At 47.5% G+C, this 27691-nt stretch overlaps 1 protein-coding gene and 1 non-coding gene across 8 annotated transcripts in view; both read left to right on the forward strand.

The window, feature by feature from the left end:
• LOC144155851 (uncharacterized) overlaps positions 1–27691 on the forward strand; it is a 1021707-nt gene that overhangs the window by 308123 nt on the left and 685893 nt on the right. For 6 of the 7 annotated variants that reach the window (XR_013319655.1, XR_013319657.1, XR_013319656.1 and 3 more), the window contains exon 5: positions 2803–2877. Coding sequence is in view for 1 of the 7 variants with exons in the window: in XM_077687532.1 (XP_077543658.1) it covers positions 26163–26519 (357 nt within the window). In the remaining 6 variants the exon portion in view is untranslated. Of the gene's footprint in view, positions 1–2802; positions 2878–26157; positions 26726–27691 lie in introns of those variants that run through there. The other variant, XM_077687532.1, reaches the window with a different exon arrangement.
• On the forward strand, positions 23393–23474 carry Trnas-gcu (transfer RNA serine (anticodon GCU)). Its single transcript has one exon. It is a non-coding gene; the product is annotated as a tRNA-Ser (tRNA).

A 27691-nucleotide genomic window follows, 5' to 3' on the forward strand; every position in this document is an offset into this window, starting at 1 on the left:
CATAAAATGCTAACGCTGGATGACGCTTGTTGGTGCTCCGTGCAACTCTCGCGAGATCGGGCGTGAAAGTGGGAAGAGGCTTCAACTATAGTGCCTAGATATTATAGGCACTATGCTTTAACAGCGGAAAATCAACCACTCCATTTCCACAGGAGGAACATGTGTTATCCAGGTTTGCATGACCAGCGTGTTAATTTGGTGAAGACTTATAACGCTTCGCTCATGCGGAGCTCCAAAGGAGCTATCTCGTTGTCCGCTTAGGCACATTCTCATTTTCCAAGCGATTGAGACATGCGTGCTTTTTTTTCTCGCAGCATTTTCCAACCATCTACATAGTGTTTATACCGCTACGGCTGGACGTTTTTTTTTTTTTTCTTTTTTGCAGCAGCAGCCGCTTTTCTGCCCTGTTTGCATGGGTTTTCACTCTTTTTTATTATCCCGTAGACTTTACAAAATTCTTGGGCTTAAAGCATAATTTAAGGAGGCCTTTCTTTTCTTCTTCTGCGCTCTCTCTCTTTAATTGTGAAATCACGTGACTATGCGGAAACGTCTGAGGAAGATGTAAGCATTTTAAGAAATTGCTACAGATGTGGACTCAATTGTCGCATCCCCCCCTTCCTCGGAAAAAAAAAAAGACCGAGCGCACTGTAAATTTATGTACCTACTTGAAACGTAAACTTTCGGAGTTTAAGGAAATTTGGTCGTCAGCTTATTTTTTCTGCAGGATAGTGCAGAATTAGAGAGTAGAATACTTTATCCGTTTGTAGCCACCACGTGGGCGAAAATGCTAGGCGCAGTGTAAGTCGTTCTGATTAGTTTTATTACAACGCGAATTCGGCACACAAAGCACTGGAGGCAGCACCTATACTGCACTTCCCTCCTCTTCCGGGAGTGCTGGCGAAGCCTGCGATCGGCGTCTGTAAATCGAAGAGCGGGGTGAATACTTTTCGTTGACCTCAGTGGTAACGGCGAGCCTCAGTCGCTCGCACAGCTGCCGGTTGGGCCTTCTCTCAGGTATTGTTCTACTTGCAAACACGTAGCCAGGGAACATCGCGTCGCCTTGAAGAACGGCAAGGGCGTTTGCAACGGACTTCATTATCTAGAATCAATGGAACATGTCAAAGAATGGACCCCTAACAATCATTTCACGGACCCCTACCAATCATTTCACGCTAACTAGTTCCCACGTCGCAGTATTCGCGGATAGATAGCGTATCCAGCAAAATTATCCTCCGAATGCGGCTTTCACAACATTCTGCAAATGCTTTACTGCTGTGCGTGTTTTCAGTGGGCGCTGCTGCGTCTTTTAGTGTGTGTATGCGTTTTGTGTGCGTTTTTATGCCGTGTTTGTGTGCTCGCGTGTTTCAGATATATGTTCGCTGTTTCATTTACATACGGAGTAGCAAGCCATGATCGGGCTGGTCTGACTTTCGTACGTCACTAAAGTTTTATTAAAGTTCTCTCTCTCTCTATCTCTCTCTCCCCTATATATATATATATATATATATATATATATATATATATATATATATATATATATATATATATATATATATATATATATATATATATATATATATATATATATATATATCTTGAGAGACAAGGGCTAGGAACCGCGTTTATTCAGGCGTTCGCAAGCAGCAAGCACCCTAAGCACACGATGATGATGATCATTTCCGTAGAAGATGATGAAACAGTGTCGCATGGGCTGGTGCTGATGGGCATGTACAGATGAAGACGAAGTGTGGGACTTGTCCTCTGGAATTCTCCACTGCCGCGAGTGAGGTAAAGAGTGCTCACAATATACATACACGCCATATTTGTCTCCAAGAGGTTTCGTTACGCACCAGTCATCACCTGGGGTGAAAGTAGTTTAAAAATATCCCAGGATATGACTTCAAGATACTAGCAATACGTGTGTTCAAATTGGAGTAAAAATGCTGAGCATTTTAAACTGTATTTGTGAAATACCGAGAATCTTGCAAGCGTGTTTAAAATAGTGTCTTGCGTGGAGTAATAGGCTTGCAATAATATTATCCTCCCGACTGCGCCACTCCTAGCCATGGTGTATCCCACAATAATCCTCTCGACTACACGCGTGATGGAACATGATGAGCCGCTTCCTGATTGGCCGGACATGGCCGGGTCATTTTCACACACTCACCAGAACTGTTTTCTACAAAGAAAGGAAGGGGGGGGGGGGGGGCAGACAGCGAAGCTTTGCTCATGTGCCGAAGCAGCCTAGCGGAGAAGGGCTGGCGCCTAAACGTCACAGTTCAGAAGTGGAATTTTGAGTTGTGTCCTTTTCAAAAATGCTTATTTCACGCCCTTTTTCAAATGTGACCGAGTTCCGGTTCCGGAGCATGTGGTCAGTGGCATGTACAAAAAACCGATGCCCCGCCCTGGTTGTTCTCCATCACATTCGTGTCGTTTAATCTTTTAGCGAATCAGGGCTGTCTTGAAAGAACCGCTTTCAAATGCGCGTGAAATGGACAAAACTGAAAAATCCATTCCGGTCGCCGAAGATAAGGCTGTTGAGAACTGCATACGGCTCTTTCGGCGGGAGTTCTTGAGGGCTGAACGGTGTGAACGCCTCCAGGTCTGGGAGCTACGTTCCACTCACGTCAGCCAGACAACGATGCCTTGAGAACCGCAATCTTGAGTGGCCCCCTTGAAGGCGTTCAAGAAGTCCCTCCCCATCTAGGGAAGACCCTTGAGTGACCCCTTGAAGCCACTAAAATCTTTTTGCGTAGTTTTCAGGGTTTTATGGTTTCTACAATTTTTTTCCCTTTCTTGCAGGCGTGATCCTTGCCACGCTTCACTGCCTGGGCTTCAACGAGCAGCACTGCGCAACCAATCAAGGCCACGAATCAGGTACGGTAGTTTTGATTTGGAGCGAGACCTCATCCCAGGGGAAGATGTGGGTCACGTGACGTCGACGCGGCCATCGTTTTTACTTGTTACGAGCCGCGCTGTTTTCAAGGCTGCGGATTAACTTAACCACCTGAGGATCTTTAACGGGCGCCGAAATATCGACACACGGCCGTTTCTGTTTTTCGCCTTCACCAGAAAATTGGCTGTGGCGCCGCGTCTTTTGGCTCTGCAGCACAAAGCCCTAGCCACTGATCCACTGCGGTAGTCATTAGGCCTTCCGGAATAGAAACCGTTGTTGAGCTTGTTTGTTTTGGTGGAAACAATTCAAGGTTGATGACCCTCATTATGAAAGGAGAAATGTTTTAAATATAAAGTTCTCGTTTAATGTTTTGTACTCACGCCGTTATCGAAAATATACGCATCGAGAGAGAGAGAGAGAGAGAGAGAGAGAGAGAGAGAGAGAGAGAGAGAGAGAGAGAGAGAGAGAGTAAAGTTTTCATTAGTCGCGCCTTAAGTGCTGATATCTAGACACCCGCCTGGTGGTCGGTTTGGTCTAGTCCGGGATACCCTGGCCACTCGGGCCCTCTCCACCAAACTACGCTGGGAGGAGAGGTCGGACCTATTCAGCCATGCCCCCCACTGCTCGTATGTAGCTTGGGGATTAGGAGGGGACGGGGTTTGTTGACACGTACCCCCATACCAGATGATATATTGTGCCAGGGAGGAGGCAGTATTTGCAAGGGGTCGCGTAGAGGGTTAGGTACATTGCATGGAGCAGAGTATTGTGGGGGGGAGGGGGGAGGGGGGGGTAAGAGTTTGTTTGTAGTCGTCGGAATATTGTAACTTCGGTTCTGGATAGGAGTGAGTGTGGTGCTGGGTATTGTTGGCGCCCGTGACAGCCGGCGTACTTTCGCAGGGGTGTGGGCTTGAGGATAACTTCAGCTTGTAGGAAACGGCCCGGTGTGTGAGAGAATAAATTTAATGAAAAATGGTGATATTAGCCGAGCCGTCGCGCTGGATTGCTACGCCAGATGATAGAAGAAAAAAAAACAGAAGAATAACTATAAAAATGAAAGCATGTCGTATGATGAGCACAGAATTGTCAGACACGTACAGAAACTCTGTCCAGTTATGTGCTCCGAAGAAGCACCAAGAGAGCTTTGGTTGCACGTGCAGCCTGATTGAGATCCGACCAAGGGCCCAAAACGGCCTCAACTCTAGTCCCGCACCAGGCGGCCTGCACAGAGATAGTATGAGCTGCCTGCGCACGGTGTATACTTTGAACACAAGCATACATCCCGAACTTTAGGGATCACACGCCTCCGGAGACACCTAGCGCCCTCTTCGGCGGCAGCCCTCAACGGTGAGCGCAACTGAATAAGAGGGTGCAAAAAAAAAAAAAATCGTGCTCTTGAGCGGAAGCAGGTTTTGCAAAAGAACTTCGTGAAATACCTAAAACTACTTAAAGCGCACTCACAGGCAAAATTTTAGTCCTGCAGAGCATAAATTGTGGGTTCCTCGCCCCTCTAAAGTTTTGAAATTACAACGGCGAGCCTCCTTCGTTTCTTCCTTGACGCGCACTCACGGATAATATAACCTTAAAAAAGAAAACGGGAAAGAGCTGGGGGGCGGATTGAGGAATTCTTCCCGGCTGTTTATCAAACGCCACTTTATCGAACACTCGGCGGCCGTTTCATCAAACGTTTAAACATTTGGCCAAAGTCTTTTCCGTACAAGATGTTCTGTACAGGACTGTTTCTGCAAGGTATATTCTTTACACGTACATTGAGAGGGCGCGGAGTTGAAGGGTAGACCTAGACATGATTAGCAAAAAAAAAAAAAAAAAGGGTGAAGCGACCGAGGGCATTTTATCAATCAAGCGCAACTTTACCCATCTTCCAATAACAACGCTATGATTAATGAATGAATGAATGAATCAGTCAATCAATGAATCAATCAATGAATCAATCAATCAACGAAGGCAATTATCGTGCATAATCTACGGTGTACCTACAAAAAGCTCACGCAATCTTTTATAGAGTACTCAAAAGACCCTATTGTGTTTGGTCATTCAGTTTTTTAGAAGGGGACTCATGTTGCCTCTGAATTTTATTTTGCTTCACATGTTTTCAGCAAAACCGCACGTTTCACAGACCTCAGGTCACTGGTCAGTGTAACCACGGATCCTCTTATTTATTTACATGGATAAATGGGCGGCCCAAATCTCTCCGCCGCGTTGAAGTGCTCTGGGATTGAAATTCATTTTTAATATTAAATTCAAGTCACCTCTTGATTATGCTTTGTGGGTATGTTGAAGTCAATATCTCAGTGCAACAGGTCGTTTAAAATCTTTATGCGATATTTGTCTCTGTTCTTACGCTGAATTAATCAATAGCCTCAACCGATCCTTGATTCATTATCAGCCGCTTAGTTGTAATAGGTAGCGACATTGCCCCTTGGCCAACAAATATTTTCACTGCACACCACTCCGCCAGAAGCTGCTGGTTCTGCCCCCAGATGCTGTATATGGCTCGCACGACTGCCTTTCTTCAGCAGAATATGCTTTGCGGTGAAGCCAACATTCCCGCCAAACTTCTGTAGTTTTGTATTAACGTAGACATCTCGGAAAAAAAATCATGGTGCTATATATAGCATTGCTATGTCACTACGCCGAGTTTTATTACTTATCGTAATTACCCCGAAACAAATGAATATGCTTGACTGATTAAGCGGCTACATAATCGCACGGGGGTTTATCTCATGCGATATTATGAGTAATTGCCACTCGCCGTTTTGATACAAGTACCACGAAGCCGCTGCTCCTGAAACAATCCATTAGCACCACAGAGGCATCGTGAAATGAACAGCCTCATGTTTGTCCGGTAGGATAAAACTGCGCTCTTCCAAGTTTTATTATTGTAAAGTACTCAGAAAAAAAAAATCGCACATGAGTGATTTGTTATTTAGCTTATTTCTGTAGAGCAAAACAAACTTTTTAAGATTTGTTTTGCTGCTTACACACACGATTGGAGTGAGCCAGGTCAATACGTTAATTAATAAAGTATTGCGAAAGCGCAGCACCAAGCACGTACATTTGTAATTCATTTCATAACACTATTTTCATTAATATTTTGCAGCCTTTGAGCAAGACTAAGGGTTACTTTTTTTCTTCGACGAGGCAGCGTAATTTGGTATCAGGTATGGGCAGCGCAGCCACGGGTTTGTTTTGCTTTTCTGTATTTTTTTACTTTTCTTGTTGGAGGCAGCGGCCATGCAGGTGTCCTCGGAGCGGTCGCCTAGGGGTCGTCGCATCAGCATTGTTTGAATCCGCACATGGCGTAGTTAGATTCCATCGGACGCGCCAGTAGTGTTTGGCGTGCCTCGCCGCGTATTCTCCGCCTGGGCGCGCATGGTTTTAGGAATCTTCATGAATAGTGTTGCATTCCAATAGCAGATCCCGAGGACCTTCAGAACAACCTTCTTACTCCGTTTGACGCAAATACGTTTCGATGGCAGATTGCACTGTTGTCAAGGTGGCTCCGTAGAGTAAAAAAAAAGTTGGGTTCCCGAAATCGGCACAATTCGCGGGGCGCTTTTTTTCTTTCTTTCTTTCTTTCTTTCTTTCTTTCTTTCTTTCTTTCTTTCTTTCTTTCTTTCTTGTCTCGTCGTTGCTGTCGGCTGCAGGGGGAAGCGGATGCGTTCCAAAGGCAATTTCGAAGCAATTTCGAAGCACCTGCTTTTTTGTGCGGCGGAGCTCGGCAACTGCTCCTGATCTGCCGTTGGAATTCAACAATAATGTTTCCGTTTTTCTCTCTTGTTGGGCTCTCGGTGCGACGCGGTCCGGCGCGCGGCGGGAAGGTGCCGATAATCGGAGGGGGTCGCGTCATGCCTGAAGGTGGGTAGGAGCGACGGAAATTCCCTGGGCACGGAACGATATTCTTCGGGTTTAGTTTTTAGAGTTCCTCTGGATTTCTTAAACCGCTGACACTCTTCCTTTTGATTTGCTACTTTGCCTTACCGAGCTAATTCATATCCGTGCACACAGAAATCCTAAATGCACTGTATTCACTCATAAAATCAAATATTTCGAAATACGAGAAGTTGCACTCATTTCTGCCATTTAGCCTGCCAAGAATACCGTGTACGTGCCTCCACGTAGCGCCACCCTCTCTTACTTTCTCGCACGAACGCGCAGTTGTGATGAAATGCGCTTAAGTGGCTATTTGGGCCTGTTGGTCGAACATGAGACGACAGCGCAGCTGGAACACGGACACAAAGGAAGAGATATAGACACACACGAGCGCTGGGACCAACAGTTTATTGAAAGAAACACACACACACACACACACACACACACACACACACACACACACACACACACACACACACACACACACACACACACACACACACACACACACACACACACACACACACACACACACGCACGCACGCACGCACGCACACGCACACACACACGCACGCACGCACGCACACGCACACGCACACGCGCGCGCACACACACACACACACACACACACACACACACACACACACACACACACACACACACACGCATGCACAGAGAGACAGACAGACAGAGAGACCTCATGAGGCGCTGGTCGGAGACTGCAAATCGGGCAGCGCGGGAATACGCGAATGATGAGCAGGAGCTCCCAATGCAAAGGCAGGCGAAACAACATCTTGGTTCAGTGTGATGGGGCGGAAACTCTCGTGAAGAAAGACGTCAACACATGGTCAATTCTGGAAGCATTCCGCATGTTCAAGCAAAAGTATATTTACTACAGCACTGGGGTAAGCTTATTATTTTACTCTCTTCGAGCTGGATGAGTCTAACGTAATCCACAACAAGAAATGTTCTCCTTTGCGTATTGTGCCAACCAGCACATTTATGCTGCAAACACGGAAAATACGTGGAGCTCAAGGCTATAGATGTCAACGCGTCATCAAATCAATGCAATTGGGGGGGAAGGGGGGGGGGGGAGTGAGACAAGTGCACGAAAGGCCACTGAACACAAAAAAATTATTTTTGGTCAAGGCTGCTGAGATGATCGGACAACAAAGCTGTTAAAATAAAGTACCAATAAACACGCCTCACGAAATGAATGACAATTGCGCTTACACAATATTTTAACCAGTCCTGCATTTTTACGTCCTAGAACAAGGACCCCGTAGAGCAAATCACACTTGCTGTAACAGCATGGTATAGCTTTTAATGACTTAAATAATTGTACTCAGAGGTAACTTCCCTAAAATATTAGTCGTCTTCATTACTTATTGTTTCATACTTGTCCGAGGACATACGAAACTAAAAGGATGCCCTCATCCAGGTCTTGATTGGTGCTGTGTATTTCTTACCTAAAAATTAATTGGTGTTCCATTTCTGGTTTAATTTGTTGTTTTCCGCTGTAATATTATAAATGTGCAGTGTATCCTTACTGAAACATATCCTCCTCTCACACTCTCTTTTAGTTTTTGTTAACAGTGACGAGCCATCTTGGCTGCTTCGACAGGTGGTACTAAGGGCACGCGCCCACCTGCGTGCGCGACTGCTCTTTGCCAGTGGCAGTATTAGGAGTCAGCTAGGAAACAAGCCACCGAATCTCGAACTGGAATGTCATTCTGCGGCCGTTCTTCACTTTTTGTCGTAAATCTAATGTAAACACCGCACTCTTTCGGCACCTGAAGTTGGCGGTCAAGCAAAAAGCGCCAGGAAAGCCTCGCTTAAAATGTTTAGTAGCGGTAATGTCTAAACACACTCACAGGCGTGGTGGGACCATCGGTTCGTCATGCGTGTATGCGCTGTCGGCTCCTTTTTATTTCGCCGTACGCTGCTACATGGCTGCAATAAAGTTCAGCCATCGTTCCCCTGTTCAACTTACTTCTGGCCGCACCTGTATTTCTTGACATTGGTTGCTGGCTTTCCTTTCTGTGTACATAATGCTAACTTCAATTACAGCCATGGTTCGTATAATCATAGGTAAAATGTGTGGGTTTAGAGCGAATAACTCTGGTGAATACTGAGTAATTATTATTGAATATGCACTATGAACTCAGAAAGTGATAGATTAATATTTAAGAGTGCCGAACGCACATAATAGCTATGGACTCGATAAAGTATAAATGTTCTCCAACCTGGCATGAGAAGCCGGTGAGAATTCGCTGACCGATTTTCGCAAGGGCCACCAACATCGAAAAAAGGAAAACTCGCGTAGGATACTGCGAAATGTTATGGCCCTTAAATCCGACCGTTAGGGCTCGCTTGGATATAAAGTCTTTACGTACAGTGGAGCAAAGTCGGGTGTTTTTACGCAACTTGTATAAGTTATGACATCCTGGAGACAGAAGAATAATTCAAAGGTATTATAATTTACTTCAGGCATAATACACATTTTACACGCGTGCGTAAAATTCACGCCATTTCTAGGTCACTCTGAAGGCTTATCAGAAGTAAAAAAATTACACCATCTTCCCGCGAGGGGAACCATGGGGTAGATGCAACGCATCGGGGGTTGCCGTTGCGTTTCCGTTATGTTAGCGATGTCAGCGTGTGGATTGCTGTTGTTGTGTATCCTATATACGCAGCATGTTCACCCCCGATGCGTCGCATCTACCCCATGGTTCCCCTCGCGGGAAGATGGTGTAGATTTTTAACCAAGCGCAAGCTGCGCGCTAACGCACAGCTGGCAGGGCGACGGGAGCGAGCGAGCCGATCGCGGAGGCCGTGGCGCAACCTGCGCACTGACCGCGCTGACGCACAGATGGCGCTGCGGTGAGAGCGGCGGAGCGCGCAGCTGCCGCAGGCGAGGAGAATGGGGTAGGATGCGGACTACGCCGCGACAACGACGCCGGACAAGGCGAGTTAAAGAGATGCGTTGCATCATTAAAAAAAAAAAAAAAAACTCGGGCAACACCGACCTAAATCATGTAGGCCAACCGGCCCATTTTCAAACGCACATCGGTGAGCTGCTGCCACATTTGTAAATCCTACATAGTACCTGGTGTAAATAAAACCCTGCATGAAATCATAGGATGTAAAAGTGCCTATTCCGCGCCAACACGCGGCACCTAAACGGACGTAAAGAATTGGACAGCAAGGAATAGAGGCTGCGCAGCCTATGCTAACAATGGAGGCTCCCCTTCTCGGCTTCCCGCTTGGTTGCTATCCAGGCGGCTTCCTTTTCCATTTTATTCCCTCAGCGGTTTTCTCATGAAAATGCGCAATGCCAACAGGCAATCATTTAGAATATAAAAAAAAAGTTGAAAAGAAATGTTGTAGGGTCCCTTTCGGTGTTGCCTTGGTAGCTTCGTATCTTACAGAGCACAGTTACTTACGAGCGGGAAGTTAGGAGTGTGTGCCGAAGTTTCGTATTTTCCGAAAACAAGGAGGTCGCATTTTTTGTATTTGAAGAACAGTTTTACTGTACACTCACTGAATATTGATTGATTGATTGATTGATTGATTGATTGATTGATTGATTGATTGATTGATTGATTGTGGGGTGCAACGAGCCGACGCTACACAGGCGATGTGGCGCGCCGCAGTGGAGGGCTATTAATTTTGACCACCTGGTGATCTAAAATGCGCAGAAATAAAACACACGGGCGTTTTTGCTTTTTGCCTCCATCGGAAAGCGGCCGCCGCGGGCGCTAGGCGAACCCGCGTCCTCACTGTATTTTTACAACGTTAAACAAACTCAGGAAGTGCGATAACATGCTGTTAACGCTTACTACCAACAAATATGGACAGTTGCAGCATCTAGCACGCATACTGAGGAAATATTTTACAGCGTAGGCCCCTGTTTGAACGGATACATTTTTAGAGGCAAAAAAAGGAACTGGCTATTACGATACTCCCTCATGCGATATTTTGGCGCAACAGCAGTGCGCTGAGGCAGCACTCACCCGTGATTTCTCTCGATGGCAGCTATGGTGAGCCACTCCGGCCGCGGCTCGAAGTGCGTCTCAGGAAGGGACCGCGAGCTGCGTCTTAAGCGAACGCACATCATAGTCATGCGCACACCCCCGTCACGTTTTCGCACGATCGTCGCGCTGTCGAGCGCCTCGAGGCGTGCGGGCACAGCGTACTTCCCCCTCCCCTCCGCCACCGCACACTTTCGGAGAGCGCTGGCCCCGAACCGCCCTCCCCTCCCAATTTCCGACACTCTCTTCCTTTGCTTTCTTTCATAGTTCGCTTTTTCTTTCACTCGTCGGTCCAGGCCGTCGTTCCCTCGGTTACGCCAACACCTGGCTAAACCCAGAGACGGCCGCCCAAGCGCAAGGCCGGGCTAGAGCGGCAGCGCGCGCACGTTTATCTACACAGCGCGCACCGCCGCTCTAGCCCGGCCGTCCAAAGGGCTGCGCATGGTTGCGTCCCCAAAAGTACGCATTCATGGGACGAAGGGACTGCGCGCATGCATACGTGCGCGCGGCCTGCGAGCGCCCATCGGTTGGTAGGACGGGTGGTGCCGCGAAGTTAGTTTCTCGCGGCCTTTTGTGCGGGTCCTAACCCCCCTATTTGTTTCTCTTCACAATTCGACATGCTTCACCGGGAGGAAAAGGGACATTTGGGGTGCGTTGGCAAAAGCGGCTAGAGTTTCGCTAAGTAATCAGAAAGTTATAGTCACTATCATTACCGAATGATGACAAAAATTAATACTGTGCGTTTTCCAACCATGTGAATGATGATTATTTTATACATCCCCGCAGGTAATCATCTATAAATAGTAGACTAATGGCTGCTAATTTTTAATAATTATAGTCACTACTTCTGGCCCTGAAATAAAACAACCCCGTCTATTTGACAATCTATTGCAATCATTATCACGAACCATCACTTGGAGCGTTTCACCCCTGAAAACCCCGCTTTTGTTTCTCTGGAAAGAAAAGGCCACATTGAATAGCAATTTAACTTTTTGGCTCCTTTGCAACTCCCTTGACTGTGTGGTTGCCATTTCGGGATGAAACCAAAGCGGAACAATTTACTCAGCGCGCTACTTTCAAAGAAGAAGAAGCGCAAAGGCCTGGGCGTCGCGCGTCCCGTTCTCGTGGACCACGCCACGCGCCTTTTTAGTCTCTGGCCCCAGCAGCAGCACCGGTTCTCAGCAGCAGCAACGTCGTCCAAGACCACCGTCCTAATGGCCGATCCGTTGCCGCCCGTCGGGACCGCCATATCCGCTGGCGATGCGCTTCCGGATGTTGAAGCCTTCCTGGAGGAGCCCTCTCCACCGTCACCTCAGTGAGCGTCGCCAGGAGGCCCGGCTTGTCCCGAGGGAGTCCGACCAGAAAGGGGAACAATAAGCCCGACGCTGAGGCGGCCCCGAGCGGTCGCCCTCATCTGCAGTACCGCCCTGGCCGACCCAGAGAACCCCTGGCGTCAGACGCAGACCGTGTAAACGGCACCGGTCCCGAAGCCCACCGCTCGGAAAAGCTCAAGGTGGATCCTCGTCAAGGCAAGTGCCTCAAATACGAGCTCTACGGCTAACTTCGTATAGGCTGATTGAATGGGATGAACAAAGCTGTCTGGAAGTGAGGGTGTTCCCTCTCAGTTCTGTCTCCATTTGTCAGTATTGTGCTGTGAATTGTTTTTGCTAAAGATGAACCAAGATCCTTAAGAGGCAGCAAAAAGAGCTGCGTAACCGGCCCCGTGTACATTCCGTTCCCAGGATATGTCTGTCCTAGCTCTTTCTGCAACCTCAGTCAGCGCGTCAGAGTGAATGCACTTCAGTTTTGCGCGGTCATTTTTGTTACAATTAAGATTTTTATTCAATGAAGGTCAGTGTAAAGGTTGTTCACGGAACGGACTGCAGGATCGTTGACGAGCACTCGGTCACTGAGCCATCGGTATATACTTGTACAGCTGAAACTCGTTGTAACGAACAAATATTACAGCGACTTATCGGCTATAGCGAAATAAATGCGAGCTTTGGTTGGTCACGCCTAATTTGTACCTATTCTTTCTTTAAACAGAAACCGGGTGAGCCGCACGATATCGGCTGTAACGAAGAATTATTTGGTGCGGGCCGGGCTGAAACACCGAAAGCTGGCATAAGACAGGCAGAATAAAAAAAAAAATTGACAGATAAGAGAAAAGCCCTTAGACGAAGGTCACATCCTTCTTCGAATAAATAAGAACGCAGGTTATTTTTTTTTTCAAACGAGCGTTGTTCTATCGTATTTTCACGTTCTCACGTTCCAGTCCATTTAGTTTGAAATGCCATATAGAGACAGGTAAGGATTACATCGTTTATAGTGCGTTAGAAGCCTGAAAAATGCGTTTTTTTAAATAGGATTTCTGCGCGAGCGAGGTTGAAAATTTGTTAGAGCCAATTTTTACCTCTAGTGTTACGCCGCATATCGTATACAACGAAATAATTTACGGCACAAATACTACTTCGCTATAACGAGGTTCGACTGCATATATAGTCGCACGTGTGTTTGCACGCAAAGAAAGACTCAATTGTTTGAGAGCCGCTGAGATTAGCTGCCGTGATAGAAAGGCGGATTCAGGCTGTATTGATAGCCCTTGCAGAAGATTTTGTGAGACTAACAGTGGAGCAAAACCTGAATGAGTCATCTTCCCGAAACGAGAAATGGCAGGTTTAAGCATTATGTCGAACACTAGTTGGAAAAATCGACGTGGGACGGTGCCCATGTCTCGTCAGACATCAGAAGTACGCACAAGTGTTCGCCCATGGGAAGTTCGTCCATTAGATCGATACGTGCCTCGAGAATCATACCCACGGAGCAAGATATAAAGAGGAGCGCCGACTGTGGCCCAGAAAAAATCTTTTGCTCGGGCAGATAATGTCCACGCGCCGCTGGCCGCCCAGCTTTCCCTTTGCTCTCTTCCTCCTTCGTTCGCCCTCTCGTCGCTGTGCCTCTGTACATGGCTCTTCCCTTCTTCGCTCTCCCCAGAGGCATCTTTTCTTGCGCAGCGACGTCTGTCTTATGCCTGTCTTACTATTCAGGAGGCATGCGTGCACACGCGGAATTTAAACACCCGTGCGCGGCTGCAATAGACGGCGCAGATAAGCGCACGCCGCCGCATACATGGCGATCGCTTATTTCCGGAACGTTTAGTCTGTCATTATGAAATATTCTCAGACTAAACGTTCTAAATACTAAATACTAAAAATATTGTACTAACCCAGCACATGTAAGACGCAATTGAACGACGACGACTTCAGAAGCGCCAAAGAATGAGCAAGAGTAATATGGAACGCCACAACATAGTCTAGCGTGATTCTGCTTACGAGGAATCGATGCAGCGCAAAGGTTACCCTCTGTTGTTATCCCGCTCTCCGGCCGCGTGCTTAATTATTTTATGCTGCTTCTGCGCACGAACAACGCTTACGAGGGTCGCCCGGAGACTCCATCGGCAAACGGCAATGATGCACATTTCTGTGCCAATGACTGAATTGGACGGCTGCCCTGTTGTATCAACTGTACAAAAACACTGTCAGCTTGATAAGGAACCCAAGAATATCAAACGCATACTTCATTTTAACTCATGCCGCAACTTACCGCCCGATGTTCACTGTCGCTCTACGGTCGTGTTATCTCGTCGATAACACCGCGGTCTCCAAATAAAATGCTGCGATTTGTATGGCTGCAATTTTTTGGCCTACCAGGGTTCCCGGCGTTTTTTTTTTTTTCGTTAAGCGACTGACCAGCAAAACAACCGGCTCGTTAAACCTTTTCTTTGGGCGCGTTATCGCGAAATGAAGGCTTGTGAAAAGACCGCACTGTCAGGGACTTGATCTTGAGCAGATCGCTACGTCGCGGGCAGTCGCGGGTGATGTTATCGCATTTCTGTTCTTTTCTGATGAGCGTGTAAGTGCCGGCCCGTGTTCTAGGCGCGCTCTGTTTTGGACGCAAGTTGCAGAACTGCGAGAAAGCTGAGGGAACTTTTATAATCGCCAGTGATCAGAACCAGTTACTCCTTTCGCCTTTTGTAAAACCTGTTAAAACAGAGCCAAATTGGTATTCCAAAATTTACAAAACGGAGCCACATTTTCGGCAAGCACCGCGCAAAAAGGTAGTGTTTGTATAGCAGCCATATGTTTGTATGTGGTCTCTATATTTTGTTTTCCCGCCATGGAAACCAATCCTTAACGTATCTTTGCCGTACGGCCACTCGATTCCTTCGGGTCCGGGTTACCCGGAAGGTGCTGTCGAACAAGTTAATCAACTGTGCGAAGGAGGCGCACAATGATCGCGAAGCGGCGCCAAAGCAGGCCCAAAGCAGTCCGTGCCCAAAACTACCGTCGCCGAAGCAGACGACAGAGCCGACGGAATGCGTTCCGCCAACTCTCCCGCCGGCGCACGGGGAACGCCGGCCGCTTAGCCGCCGCCGGCTAAGGTCCCTTTCGCTGCGCCATCTACATTGTGCTCCGCGAGTTATGGACATTAAGAGCCCGCCGGAGAGAGCGAAGTCGGCGCTCCTGTTTATCTTGCTCCGTGATCATACCCACAGTAGAGTTACATCCGCTAAGCCCAGGCATTCTTTAGCAGGAGAGCTGTTTAAGCTTGAGCTGGGTGTGTTGCATTAGCAAAAAAAGAAAAGAAAAGAAAAATCCGCCGGCGCAGGGCGCCCGGTGGGGTATTCCCAAATCATATCCCGTAGGGGCCCAGGCCGACCTCAACCCCCCCCCCCCCGCCCCAAGCAGCGACGCAGCACCGTGACGCCACTTCCTGTATGAGCGTGACTTGATGCGACGTGGATTTTTTCTCCCCCCCCCCCCCCCCCCCCCCCCACGTCGCATGAAGTCGCGCACATAGAGGAATTGACGTCACAGCGCTGCGTCGCTGCTTGGGGGGTTGTGGTCGGCCTGGGCCCCTACGGGATATGGTTTGGGAATACGTCGCCCGGTGCGACCTCCGTGCAGTGTCTTTAGCAAAAAAGAAGAAAAAAAAAAGTCAAAGCTTGGCTTAGCCTGGTTAAGTCTTGTCTTCACTTGGTTAACATTTTATTTAGCGGTAACTATTATACTATTTGCCCAATGCCTGTCGTTGTTGACGGTTGTGGTCCCCCTTCCGGCGTTTTCGGAGCCGAACAGCTCCCTCCTCTTCGCTGCCGCGGCGCAGCTGCGGCACAGCTGCGGTCAAATGAAATACTTCGCGACGGCGAAACAGCTCGACGAGATTAGTAAAGCTTTGCTTTAATACTGAGCGCTCATAGGCGTGTGCCTCGTGAGGAGCGCCCGGCGTCCTCAAGGCTTTCTCGTGGGCTTGCGCCGTGTGAGGAGCTCCCGTTTTCGTCGTCGTCTTCGATGCGGTGGACCCGTGGCGCGCCTGTCGCTACAGGGATCACCCTTGCAGAGTCTAAGGCCGTTTTGTTGCTCACGTGACGTGTTAGGTAGGTTGATTTTGAGAATTCCGTGGCGGGGCAGTTGAGACGGGGGCGGGGAGCACCAGTGGGGGTATTCTTGGCTTTACATTGGCGTTCAAAACGGCTTTGCACTTCTGGGGCCCGGCTGCACTCTCTCCTGGGATCCGCTGTCAGTGTGGGGAGAAGCTATAGGTCGACCCCGAGCTTTGCTCTTTCTCCAGCCTTGCGCCATCAGTGCAAGCTGGGCTAATTTTTTTAGCGCAGTGGTTGAGATCGTCCAAGGGGCGTCGGCTTTAAATGCGGAAATTCGAAACGGCCAACCTGCTATAACGAAGGTATAAAAATACTAAAAAAGAAATATCCGGATAACTGTAGAAGAGCGTGTCGGGAATGGCTTCATCTCCTTCTCACCACGAAACCATGAATGGGCACAAAACTTACATGTTTAGTCTTCAGCGTGGCGATATGTTTCGTTCATGACAGACCGCGTTGCACAGGGACTCCTAGAAATCTGAGGCATATTTCTCAATACCTAATAGTAGTTAATACCTAATACCTAAAAAGAAGAACCGTTAATGTTAGAGCGCCAGGACCCGCTATGCCACGCGCGTTGAATGCACGGGTCATGCCATGCACCTGCATGTTTGCGCCCCCATTCCCAGGTGGTCAAAATTAATCCGGAGCCCTCCATTTCGACGCACCTCATCGCCTGTGTAGCGTCGGCGAGTAACCCAGAATCAGTGAGTCAATCAATCAAAAATTTAGAGGGCCTTGAGAGACAGATTCAGAAAGACGTTTATTCCGAAGCGTTGCAGCCGTCGCGGAATCCGAACCAGCCTACGATGAGATGATATTCACAAGAAGACGATGGAATGGATATTGATTAGGATGATTATGAGGGAAGAAGATGAAGCACAGGATGGCGGCGACAATGTACGATCCGGTCACTGTAAATAGTACGCGATGCTGAGAATGTGCTCACAATTTCCCCCTCCGTTTGAAGGCAGCCTCCTGGCCGCGATTAGTCAAGAGGAGCGGCGCAAGAAAGGCTTGAGTCGTGGTTCGTGCACTATTTCTATGTCACGGTAACGAAGATCCACTGTAGCACTGCACGTAGCGACGCGGTAGTTCACAGGCGAAGTTCCTTCTAAGATGGTATACGGGCCTGTGAGGCGATGAAGGAATTTTTCGCAAATCCCACGTCTGCGTGTGGGCGTCCGCAGTAGCACCTCGTCGCCAGGGCGGAAGCGGACGTTACGGTGATTGGCGTCATAACTGTAGGAGCACATAAGAGACTGGTGTCCAGCATGAAGGAGGGATCGCTGCCGTAATCGAGCAAAAAGGAAGAGTAACCAGTAGTCTTTTGAACTGCAGTGTTGTACGCAAAAGTAACGAATGGCAGAATTGTGTCCCCGTTGGTGTGATCAGGCCGGATGTACGTGAAAATCATTTCAGAAAGAGTCCGGTTAAATCGTTCAGTCAGATCGTTTGTCTGCGGATGGTAAGCGGGAGTGTTTTTATGATGATTACTGGCTCCAAACACTAAATGTCTTGAACCCATAAGTTACTTTCGCTAATATCATTTAACGTTATTATCTCACGTACAAATTTGTCTAATTTATTCGTCAGCGCATTGCAAGGTCTCAATTAATCGAAGGGGCATCCATAGACACGGGCCAAAGAACTGATCATAGCACTTTCTTCAAAAGAAGAAACAATTTAATGAGCATTCGAGCTTGACGATATATAAACGCATAATTTTGAATAAAATGTAAGTACAGGCCCAACGTTTGAACGTACAAGGATTTCGCTGAGAAATCAATCTTTGCGTCCAGTCATGTCGTACTCGAGTTTCAGCACTCGTGACAAAATGGCAACAAAAAACGACTTACAGCACGGTGTACATTGATCAGAAACAGGCAATAGGAAGTAGGAACTCGCAAATTCACTTATTAATTGCTTCAACAAAAGAAACGTCTCTCAGTAGCTCTCCGATCGATATAATAGCTACAAAAATCAACTTCGTCCCGCCGATATAGGGAGCGCAAGTAGTTTTGAATTAAGGACAGTTTTGAAAATGAGCGCTCATTCGGTTGTTTGTTGCCGAAATAGTTAGGTACGTATAACCTACAGCAATGGAGATGTGGAAAAACGTATACAATATATTTTTACTCTAACAATTTCAGCAGACGTTTGCAACTGGAACTATCCAGATAATGAAAGTACCAGACCCGTTCGGGGGGAAAACGTGAGTCGACATCGCCCCTGTAACTTCCAGTAATTTGCTAGCAAGTTAAAGTTGGCATTACATTAAACTTCCTTGAGAAGCGCTATACGCCTCGAGCGCGGCCTGTAGGGGCGCCACTGAAATCCCCCTAGCGGCCCGTTTCGAAAGCAGGCGCGGGACCGGCCCGTTCCGCCCTGTCGCCGTTGCTTTTTGGCTCGTTCAAGACAGCGATTTACCGTTTTTCCACGTTCTAAATACCGAATAACGTGGAGCAGGTACTCTGTTTGCAAGTGTGGTGTGTTCACGAGAGTATAAACGTTTATGACGCGACCTTAGTGAGATCTATATGAGCGCCGGGCGTGTGTCACAGGCCAGCGTCCCGAAGCCAGCATTTGCATGCAGCTGATTGCAATTCCGCTGCCCTGAAATTTAGTGGCAGTGTCTCCGTATGCGGCCGTATACACACTATGATGTAAATCGACTTTGTGCACTTACAAAATCCAGCGGAGCACTCATACCGGACAGCATGAAAGTTACGCCTGCCAATATCACATATCAGATATTGATAAGTACCATGAACAAGCCAATGCGGCATAAATTTCACGAACACTGTACCAAAGAAGTACGATGGATAATGCAAAATTACACCCCGGAGTCAGCACACGACGACAAATTTAATGATGGGTCGTCTTGTCCCGATGTGAGCGCTCGCAAAGATTCATCTGTTACATTTATCCTCCACGAGAAGCGCGAAGATGGGCTTATAGAGTAATCCGCGTCCGTGACCAAACTCTTCTTCGAAACATCGTCATATGACACAGGGAGACTGCAGAATCTAGCATAAACCTAAATCAGAGGCCCTTATCAGATACGACACTCTTCCAACGAGCCCGTGTGTACGAGATTTCGGCGCACGTTAAGGATCTCCAGGTGGTCAAAATTAATCCGGAGCCCTCCACTACGGCGTGCCTCATCGTCTCCGTTGCGTCAGCGCGTTAAACACTGCTATCAATCAATCAACTCTTCCAACGACACCTCGTATCGCTTGTGAACTGCCTACCCTGTATTCTTCAAAAAATGCGTTCGCCGAGTGATCAGCCGTTCGTTGAAGGCAAAAAACAAACGAAAAGTGAACACGCAGCTTGTGTGTGTGATTACTAAAACGTTCAGTCGTTGATTTCGCTCCGCATTTGTAAACAAGGATAGTTGAGCGTCCTCCTCCTCACCCCCCCCCCCCCCCCACCCATGTCTAGCGAAATATCAGTGCATTTCGCATCTAGTTGGTCTGGTGAATACTACCTTGCTCAAACAAACGTCTTTAGCATTCCAGAAGCTGCACTCGTTTTTTTTTTCATTCCCGTACGACTATTATATTTATTCCTGACTTGCCGACCATTCATTTTCCCGTGGTTTCATTAACATATACCTTGGCTCTTACTATAAGGCATGAGTGGGCACATATCTGACAATGCACAGCCTTTGAGTGTACTTAACATTTTCGCGTGGCTTATATTCCCATAAAAGGCACAAGTTTTTGTCAGCTGTTGGGTTATCACATCCCCGAAACATATTTTTCTACGACGTACATATTCGAAGCAAAGCCGCATTTGTTGTCTGCGCTGCAAAACGAACCAACCTCTTACAGTGCCATACTATCAGGACTAAACGAGGCGACAATAAATAGAATTCACTTCTGCTGACGTGTTCGAAGGCGGTGATATGCTGCTGCCGTCGCCGACGCCCGCAAGAGCGGCCAAGACGCGCGCAGAACCGCCTCCCCGGGTAGCTCTTGTTGGCGTTAGAGCGCTCTACCAAGACGCAGCTGTTTTTTTAAGTGCCCTAAACATGCAGTTAGCTTACAGACGTCACCATAACAAGTTGTTTAGTGCGCGGAAAGGCAAAGAGAAGCGAAAGAGAACCAAAACACTGCATGACCACCTATCAGCCACGCAGCGCTAATCCCGCTAACGCCGCGGAGAAGCGGCGGCAGGCGGCGCAGCGATCGCGAATCTCGAGGCGTATACACAGACATTTCTTGCGGTGGCCGGTGAGGCACATTGAACGTCCCTCGGCTTTAACAGTTAGCCCTGTAATGCCCAAAAAGTATTGAGCAGTAGTAAAATTTTTTTTCTTCTTCAATTTCAGCTTAAAACACTCAGAAATCATCATCCCATCCATTGTTATTTTTTTTTGCAACTTTATTTCAAAAGAATAAATCATGTAGCATATATGCTACATTGTGCATTAGTGCTTAGGCGACACACAGCTGTGTCGAAACAGTCACTGGTGGTACGCGGCAAAGCAGTTTCGGTCTTTGTTGAAGCAAAGATGCACTTTGCACTTTACGCAGTAGGCGAACAAAAAATTCTGCTTCTGCCAGGGACAGGACTTGCAGCGAAGCCGGCTGCTGCTCCACATTGGCATGTGACCTACACCGTCAAGACGCACTTCTTGGTCTGCTGGCTTTACAGATGCTTTCCGCTTTTTCGTGGCTGGCTGTGTTGAAAGTGATGGCCTGCCAACTGGTCGTTTCCCCACTGCCATCAGTCCCTCTGCTACGCTAGCTTGGAAGCGGCGAAGGTTGACGGGCTTTTCGTTCAAGTGGGAGCAGTGCCTTCTGTAGAGAAGCCAGGCATTGACCGTTGCAATCATGATGCTATGGTAAAATATGTACAAATACGACCTGCGGGATTTGATTGCAAATTTGTACAATCCGGTCAGGTAGTTGAAAAGGTCTACGCCCCTCATAAAGGAGTTGTAGGTTGCTACGGTGGCTGGCTGTTCAACTTGGAAAATTCTTTTTTCTTTGTTATTCCATCTGCGGACTGTACGAACGGTTCAGTTGAGGCATAGTTTGAAACAAATGTCACTGACTTGTTGTCGTACCATCTCACCACCACAAGATTTTTCACAACGTCTACCGCATATTCAAAGGCACCGCGTCCTTGTTGTTTAAGATCCCTCTCCGTCTTGAGGCGACAGTCCCGGAGTCTAGTGTTCCTGAGGGTTCCAATAAATACCACGCCGTTCTTTGACAGCTCTTCTGCGAGTTCCAACGAACTGAAAAAGTTATCTGCAGCTACCTTGCAGCCTTTGTGCTGGGGTAAAAATTCACACATCCTGATGACAACGTCGCCGCCAATCCGAACTTGTACTGCTTGTTTTCTTTGCCTTGGTAGACATCAAACTGGTAAAGGAAACCAGAGGCCCCCGCATGACCCCACAGGTTTAGCAGGCATATACTGTTTGACGGGGCATCTTCCCGTGAATGATATCATGATCTCATCCACGCTATTCAGCTCCTCAGGGGAAACTGAACGGAGATTATCCCCTAGAGCATTCAACCACTTTCGCAGTTTCCAAATTTTGTCACGCTTTACATCTTCTGAGACAGAGGAATTGTCCTCGAAATGGAGAAACCTCATGAGTTTCTCAAATAGGTTCCGTGGCATTACGTCAGCCACGACGGGTAACCTAGTTCCATTTTCCCAGTAACATCTGACGCTCGGCATCTGTACAAGTCCCATCATCAAATACATACCAATGTAACTTTCCATTTCGTCTTCAGTCACATTGATCGAACATCCAGTTTCCTGTGTGCTGTACAAGTTTGTCTGTTCAACGACGGACGCTATCTTCGAAGAAGTCAGAAATTTACAAAAATAGCTCAGTGGAGTCCCTATTATATTTGGCATTGTAGTTGAAACCTTCTTCTTCTTCGTCTTCTGAGCTCTCGTCCGGAACAGTGACGTCGGTCATGGCTTGCGTCCCAGCACGAGGCAGGTATTCGTCATCGCTGTCACTTAGGTCTCCATAATCACTATCTTCCCCGGTGGGCATCTCGTCCAGCAGGTTCCGGGTCTTTTGAGCTGCGATATGTACAATTGTTGTGCAGAGTTTAGCGGCAGCAAAATCAATAATGGCGACACTTGATAGTGGCGGAAAAGCACATGAGCCAGACACCATGGTGATGGCTCATGGAATAAAAAGTAGAAAAAGTTGCTCACAGAAAATAACCAAAGCAACCCACACCATCGCATCTGAGAAATGAACAAACGACTTCGGCGTCTGCCGTGCGTGCACTATAACATAATACACTGCCCAAAGCGTTTTTCGTATTGACGGCCGGGCTAGAGGAAGAAAACTATGCCCAAAAACGACGCGCGCTATTCTCGCGCGGGCACCACGCACTAATGCCCACTGAAGCATATATGATACACTGAAAACATGCGCCTGTAAGACACATAAAATGTGGTGCCCAAGAGTGCTAAGCACTTCTAAAGTTATCACGAAGTCTTCCTCTCACCAAACCGAACAAGAGAATATAATTCTCGCCATTGTTTTTTGATGAACGGCCGTAAAATGTTCGCGCCCCGATGGCAACACCGCTGTTGCCGGGCGCATCCACCTTTGAAGACACTGTAGTGCCACCTCGCTTGTTCGCTCGTTCCCATCCGCCACGGTTAGTAGTTGAGGTTGAGGACCCTGGCCGTGGGTTTTCATTTCCAACTTGGGAAACCATTTTTTTTATGGCCGAACGAGGCCCCTAAAGGTTGGGGTCCCGGGGCTGCCGGAGTGAGCCTTGAGCTACTGTCCATTTGAGATGGCATTTAAGATGGCATTTGAGATGGCATTTGAGATATATGTCTAGTTGAGATGGCATTTCAGCGAATGAAGAGGCGCTTAACCACACTCTTACGTGGATTTTTGAAAAATAAGAAAAAATGTTCTTCTGAGTAGAATTAAGGTCATATGCGATGCGCGCAGCTTTGTCAATCAGCGTCTCAGTTATATCCTACGTGCGTTCAGCTCTTACTCAGTTTTCGACGGGAGTGTGCCGCAAGCAAGTTGCCTCCGCGCTGCAGCGAGAAAGGTAAACAATGGAGCTCACATGCGTAGCTGCCGTCGTGCGCCGCAAGGGCGCCGAGCGTTCCGACGAGGTGGCCGAGAGGTTAAGGCGATGGACTGCTAATCCATTGGGCTCTGCCCGCGTGGGTTCGAATCCCATCCTCATCGATGTTCTTTTTTTTTTAATGATGTATGAATACCTCTCAATCATCAGACCATACCGCCAGACCGAGCAACACTAATTCCTGGTGTAGCACAGATTGGGCAGCACGGCTCCCCCAGTCAGATGCCACCTGAAGACTTCTGCGGAGCCTCAAACGTCTCCGGGAAAGCTAGGTTCATTTGAAGAGGACAAAATTCTAAAATATCAGACGATATCCAGTCGAAATCGCGGCGGCGCAGGTCACTAATTAGATATTTTTCACCTCTATTAATGCTCCCATTACGAAAATATAGGGATTTCGACACTACTCGATTTCAGCAGCTGGTATAAAGTTGAAAGACCTTCGTATGAAGCATTCGACAGGCTCATCTACTGCATCAAATATTCCGATTCGATGCCTGCGGTATCAAACAAAGAATGAATGGAATATTGGCTGTATCAAACAAAGAATGAATGTAATATGGGCTTTGCCTTCTGTATCCTGCTAACACTATCATGATACTAGCCAGCTCCACAACTACCAACATCTCTACGCTCACCAGCTCAGATTTCTTGGGAAGCCGTGGCTCCCTATGCGGCTTGCAGCAATCGCATAATTGCTCGCGTGGCGAGGTACTCCAAGTCGTAAGCAGAGATATCAGCAAAGATGAAAGCTTCTTGATCATACCATGGCAATTTTTGTAACATAATGGCATACCAGACAATCAGAAATATTCGGAACAAGATTAAAACAAATGATCCGTTGTGAATACACGCACTCTAATAATATAACATACATGATTCAATCTATATGTACCTGCTTACGCATAGCATAACTATTTTCTTGAACTGACCTGTGTATTTAATAAACTTGGTTTATCAATATTCACCGTGTGAGCCTTCACATGACAGCATGAATATGTAGGCTTAGCAGTATGTTCGCGGTTAGCAGGCATGTAAATAAATGTCTTGGGAGTATGTATTGCTTTTGCCTTATTATTTTCTTTTTTTTTTTTCATTTATTTAGTTAGAAATACACTGCCGTTTCGCATTGATAAATAAGATAAAGATATATAATCCTGGGGGCAACTGTTGCTTCATGTAGAAGGAACAATTAACGTGAAGTCACTAATTGGCGTCTTTATTTGGCTCTCCAGCATCTGTGTGTCTCCGTGAATATTTCATTGGGTTTGATTTGGTTTTATGTTGGTGGTTCGATGAGGAATATGTATGTATACTGATTATGGTATCGCCACTTTACAGACTCTGCAGAACTACTCAAAGAAAAAGAGTTCTGATAGTTACAAAAACTGTGGTTGATTTCTGTGTCGGTAAAACACGAAAGTGAAAAGTGCAGCGAAATCTGCAGCAGAGCATGATTTGCGGGTCGGTGGCTGTCTTGTGGATGTGCTTGGCGAGTGACTTTCTGCAGCCATGTCGCTTCTTCAAAGCAGTACTGGCGTCATTTCCGTGACGGATATGACGTAAGTGAAATCTAAGTGTATACCGGCATAAAACACTTTCGTGTTAAAATATAAATCCCGAAAACGAGTAACCCAAGTATAACGTACTCTTTAGAACTAAAGGTTGCTTCCCCGCAAGCAGACCGTATGTGCATGGGTGCACCCTTTACAGGCCGCTTGCTCCGTTGTACTGGCTTCACTTCTGTGATGACGTCAGCGAAATGTTTGCGTATACGGGAATAAAACACTTTCGTGTTAAAATAGACACAATAATAAAATTGATGGTGATGATTGTGTTTGTGGTAGAATATCTTTCGCTCCCACAGGAAAAAATAGTTCCGACGCCACTGTAGTAAGTGGAGTGCAGATCCGCATAGGGATATGCGGTGTAAGACCCAGTTCCGCCATCTTCGTTACTTCGCTATCACTCTTCTTTCGCTTTTTTCTCTTTTTTGGCACTAGATGGCGCTGAAGTATGGAAACGGAAACGCAATGCGAGACGGCCCCTTTGCTCTCTCCGGCGTCTGTACCAGGCGAGAAGTCTGCCCAATGGCTTGGAGGCCAGCACAGGCAAAGAAAAGAGACGTAAAAAAGATGGAAGGAAAAATTGACCGGATTTCTGGGCATAATGATGACAAAATGAGTACCATTTCTTACGCCAACTTGGCGGCCATTTATGGGCTTATGTACTCATTACGCGCCCCTTTTAGGTATGAGATATTGAAATGTCTTGCCTATTGGTGCCCTCACCAAAGGGGAAGGAATCGGAAGCTGTTACGCTTCATGACGATGATATTGAGAGGTATTTATACATAACTAAAAAAAACGGTCGAGAAGGAGGGAATGGGATTGTTATAGTAATTTACACCATAAGAATATTGTGCTATTAATATTGCGTGAGCACTAGATGGGTCATGTCAACAAAAAAAGAAGTGTGGACAACGCGGGGCGAGAGCTGTTTTCGTGAGTAGAGAGAGCGACGTCGCCAAGGAGGCCTGGCTCGAAGCGCTTCTCTTATTGCTCCTTCGTGCCCTTCCTCACTGGATAGATAGCATTCCCGGGTGCTCCCCACTTCGGCAGTGTCCATCGGGTAGCACAGGTCTCGCGGAAAGAAACGATTTGCTCAATGACGTAGCGGGGCTCGTCCGCAGGCCCCGTTTTTCAGAGAAGGGACGAGATGCGTACGCACTCACAAGGCTCTACCAATGGACATTCGGTTTATTTCTTTACTTCTGTATTTTTCCAGTAGAAATGCTGATCGCACTGCTTCAGAGCTTCGGCGGCGGCATTTCCGAGGTCGAAGCAGGCGTCGCCAAGGTCACGGTGACTATCCGAAGACTTCTGGAGGACGACGGAAGCGGAGAAATCCGGCAGTTGCCCAGAGTGAAGGCGGCCGCCCTCAGGGTATTCGCCTGGGCGACGGAGCACCGCGAAGACTCGCCAACCGACCACTACGGGGAGGACTGGCCACCGCGAATCGCCTTGGACGGGTCAGAGGACGACGCCGTCTCGGTCATGGGACCAGGAGTTGCCGGAATGCAGCCACGAGACTCTCCTCCACTTGCTCGTGCCGGCCAACTACCTGGAGATCAAGAGGAGGTTCTTTGACCGGGAGGCCAGGGCCGACCCGAGCCGGTGCACGACTCCAGAAATGATCTGTCAGACGTTCCACATCGAGGACGATTTGTTTCCCGAGCACGACCGACAGGAAAACGAATAGTTCACATTGCAGCGCACCCGTCGACTGTGCCGCACTTCTTGCTGCGTGGACCATATGTGTTCGTGACAGTTAAAGGACCAATTCAGGAACTACACCGCCCAAAAGGGCATTGCTGTCGGGAAGGGTGTGGAGGTTGAGGGGGGGGGAAGGGGGGGGAAGGGGGGGGGGGGCTGGGGGAGGTACATCCAGTGACATGTTCAGTGACAAATAAATGAAGCGCTGCATTTAAAAGTTAGTAACATTTGTGTTTTTATTTTTATTTTTTTTTACTTTGTACAGCGGCGGCCATTTTTCTTGACCGAAAAATTTTCGCCTGGTGGGGAACTTTAGATTTTCGCCCATTCATTAATATGATTAGTTTGATGACACCCGAAACATAACTGGCAATTTTTAAGCACATTTGACAAACACATGTGTATCCATTGGTGGATCCAGAGGGGGCGTCCAGATGTCCTGACGCCCCTTGGATTTTGAATTTGACCCCAAGAAGATGACCCGCTAGTTGACGATTTTTTTCTATTGAATTATGGATTTTTAAAAATTCTGTGAATAAAAAGGGTACAATCCTTAGCCTTCTCATCATCTTCATTACCATCATCATCATTATGATATCAGCTGACCCCCCCCTCAGAAAAAAAACCTGGATCCGCCCCTGTGTGTATCCACCTAATGTGTACGGGAGAGGGCACTCTGGTGTTTTGTTACAGTCGGGAGGATGAAAAAAAAAAAAACACGTGAGTGAGAGTTTTGGCAGTCGTCTTATCTTTTTGTTAGGCAGTTCTAGCCATGCTTCGTCGCGGATGGCGCAGAAAGGCGTGTGCCGAGAACATCAAGTTGGACATTTCAGAAGGTGAGAAGTTGCGGAACTGAAGTCGTGGGTTTGGAAAACAGCTAGCACATGTTAACAAAGGTTTTGCTTCAAACCTAAAGCAGGGGTTTGCCCACACACACGATGCGATATTCCGTTCCAAGATAGGTACAAGCCCGGCACTTACAGTGCGATGAAAAACGTTAATTAAACGTGGTGATGTTCCCCTCCCCACCTCTAAACGGACCTGAG

This window comes from Haemaphysalis longicornis, unplaced genomic scaffold, assembly GCF_048455015.1.
Source record: "Haemaphysalis longicornis isolate Haplotype H1 unplaced genomic scaffold, Haemaphysalis longicornis Haplotype H1 scaffold_1, whole genome shotgun sequence".
Taxonomy (NCBI): domain Eukaryota; kingdom Metazoa; phylum Arthropoda; class Arachnida; order Ixodida; family Ixodidae; genus Haemaphysalis; species Haemaphysalis longicornis.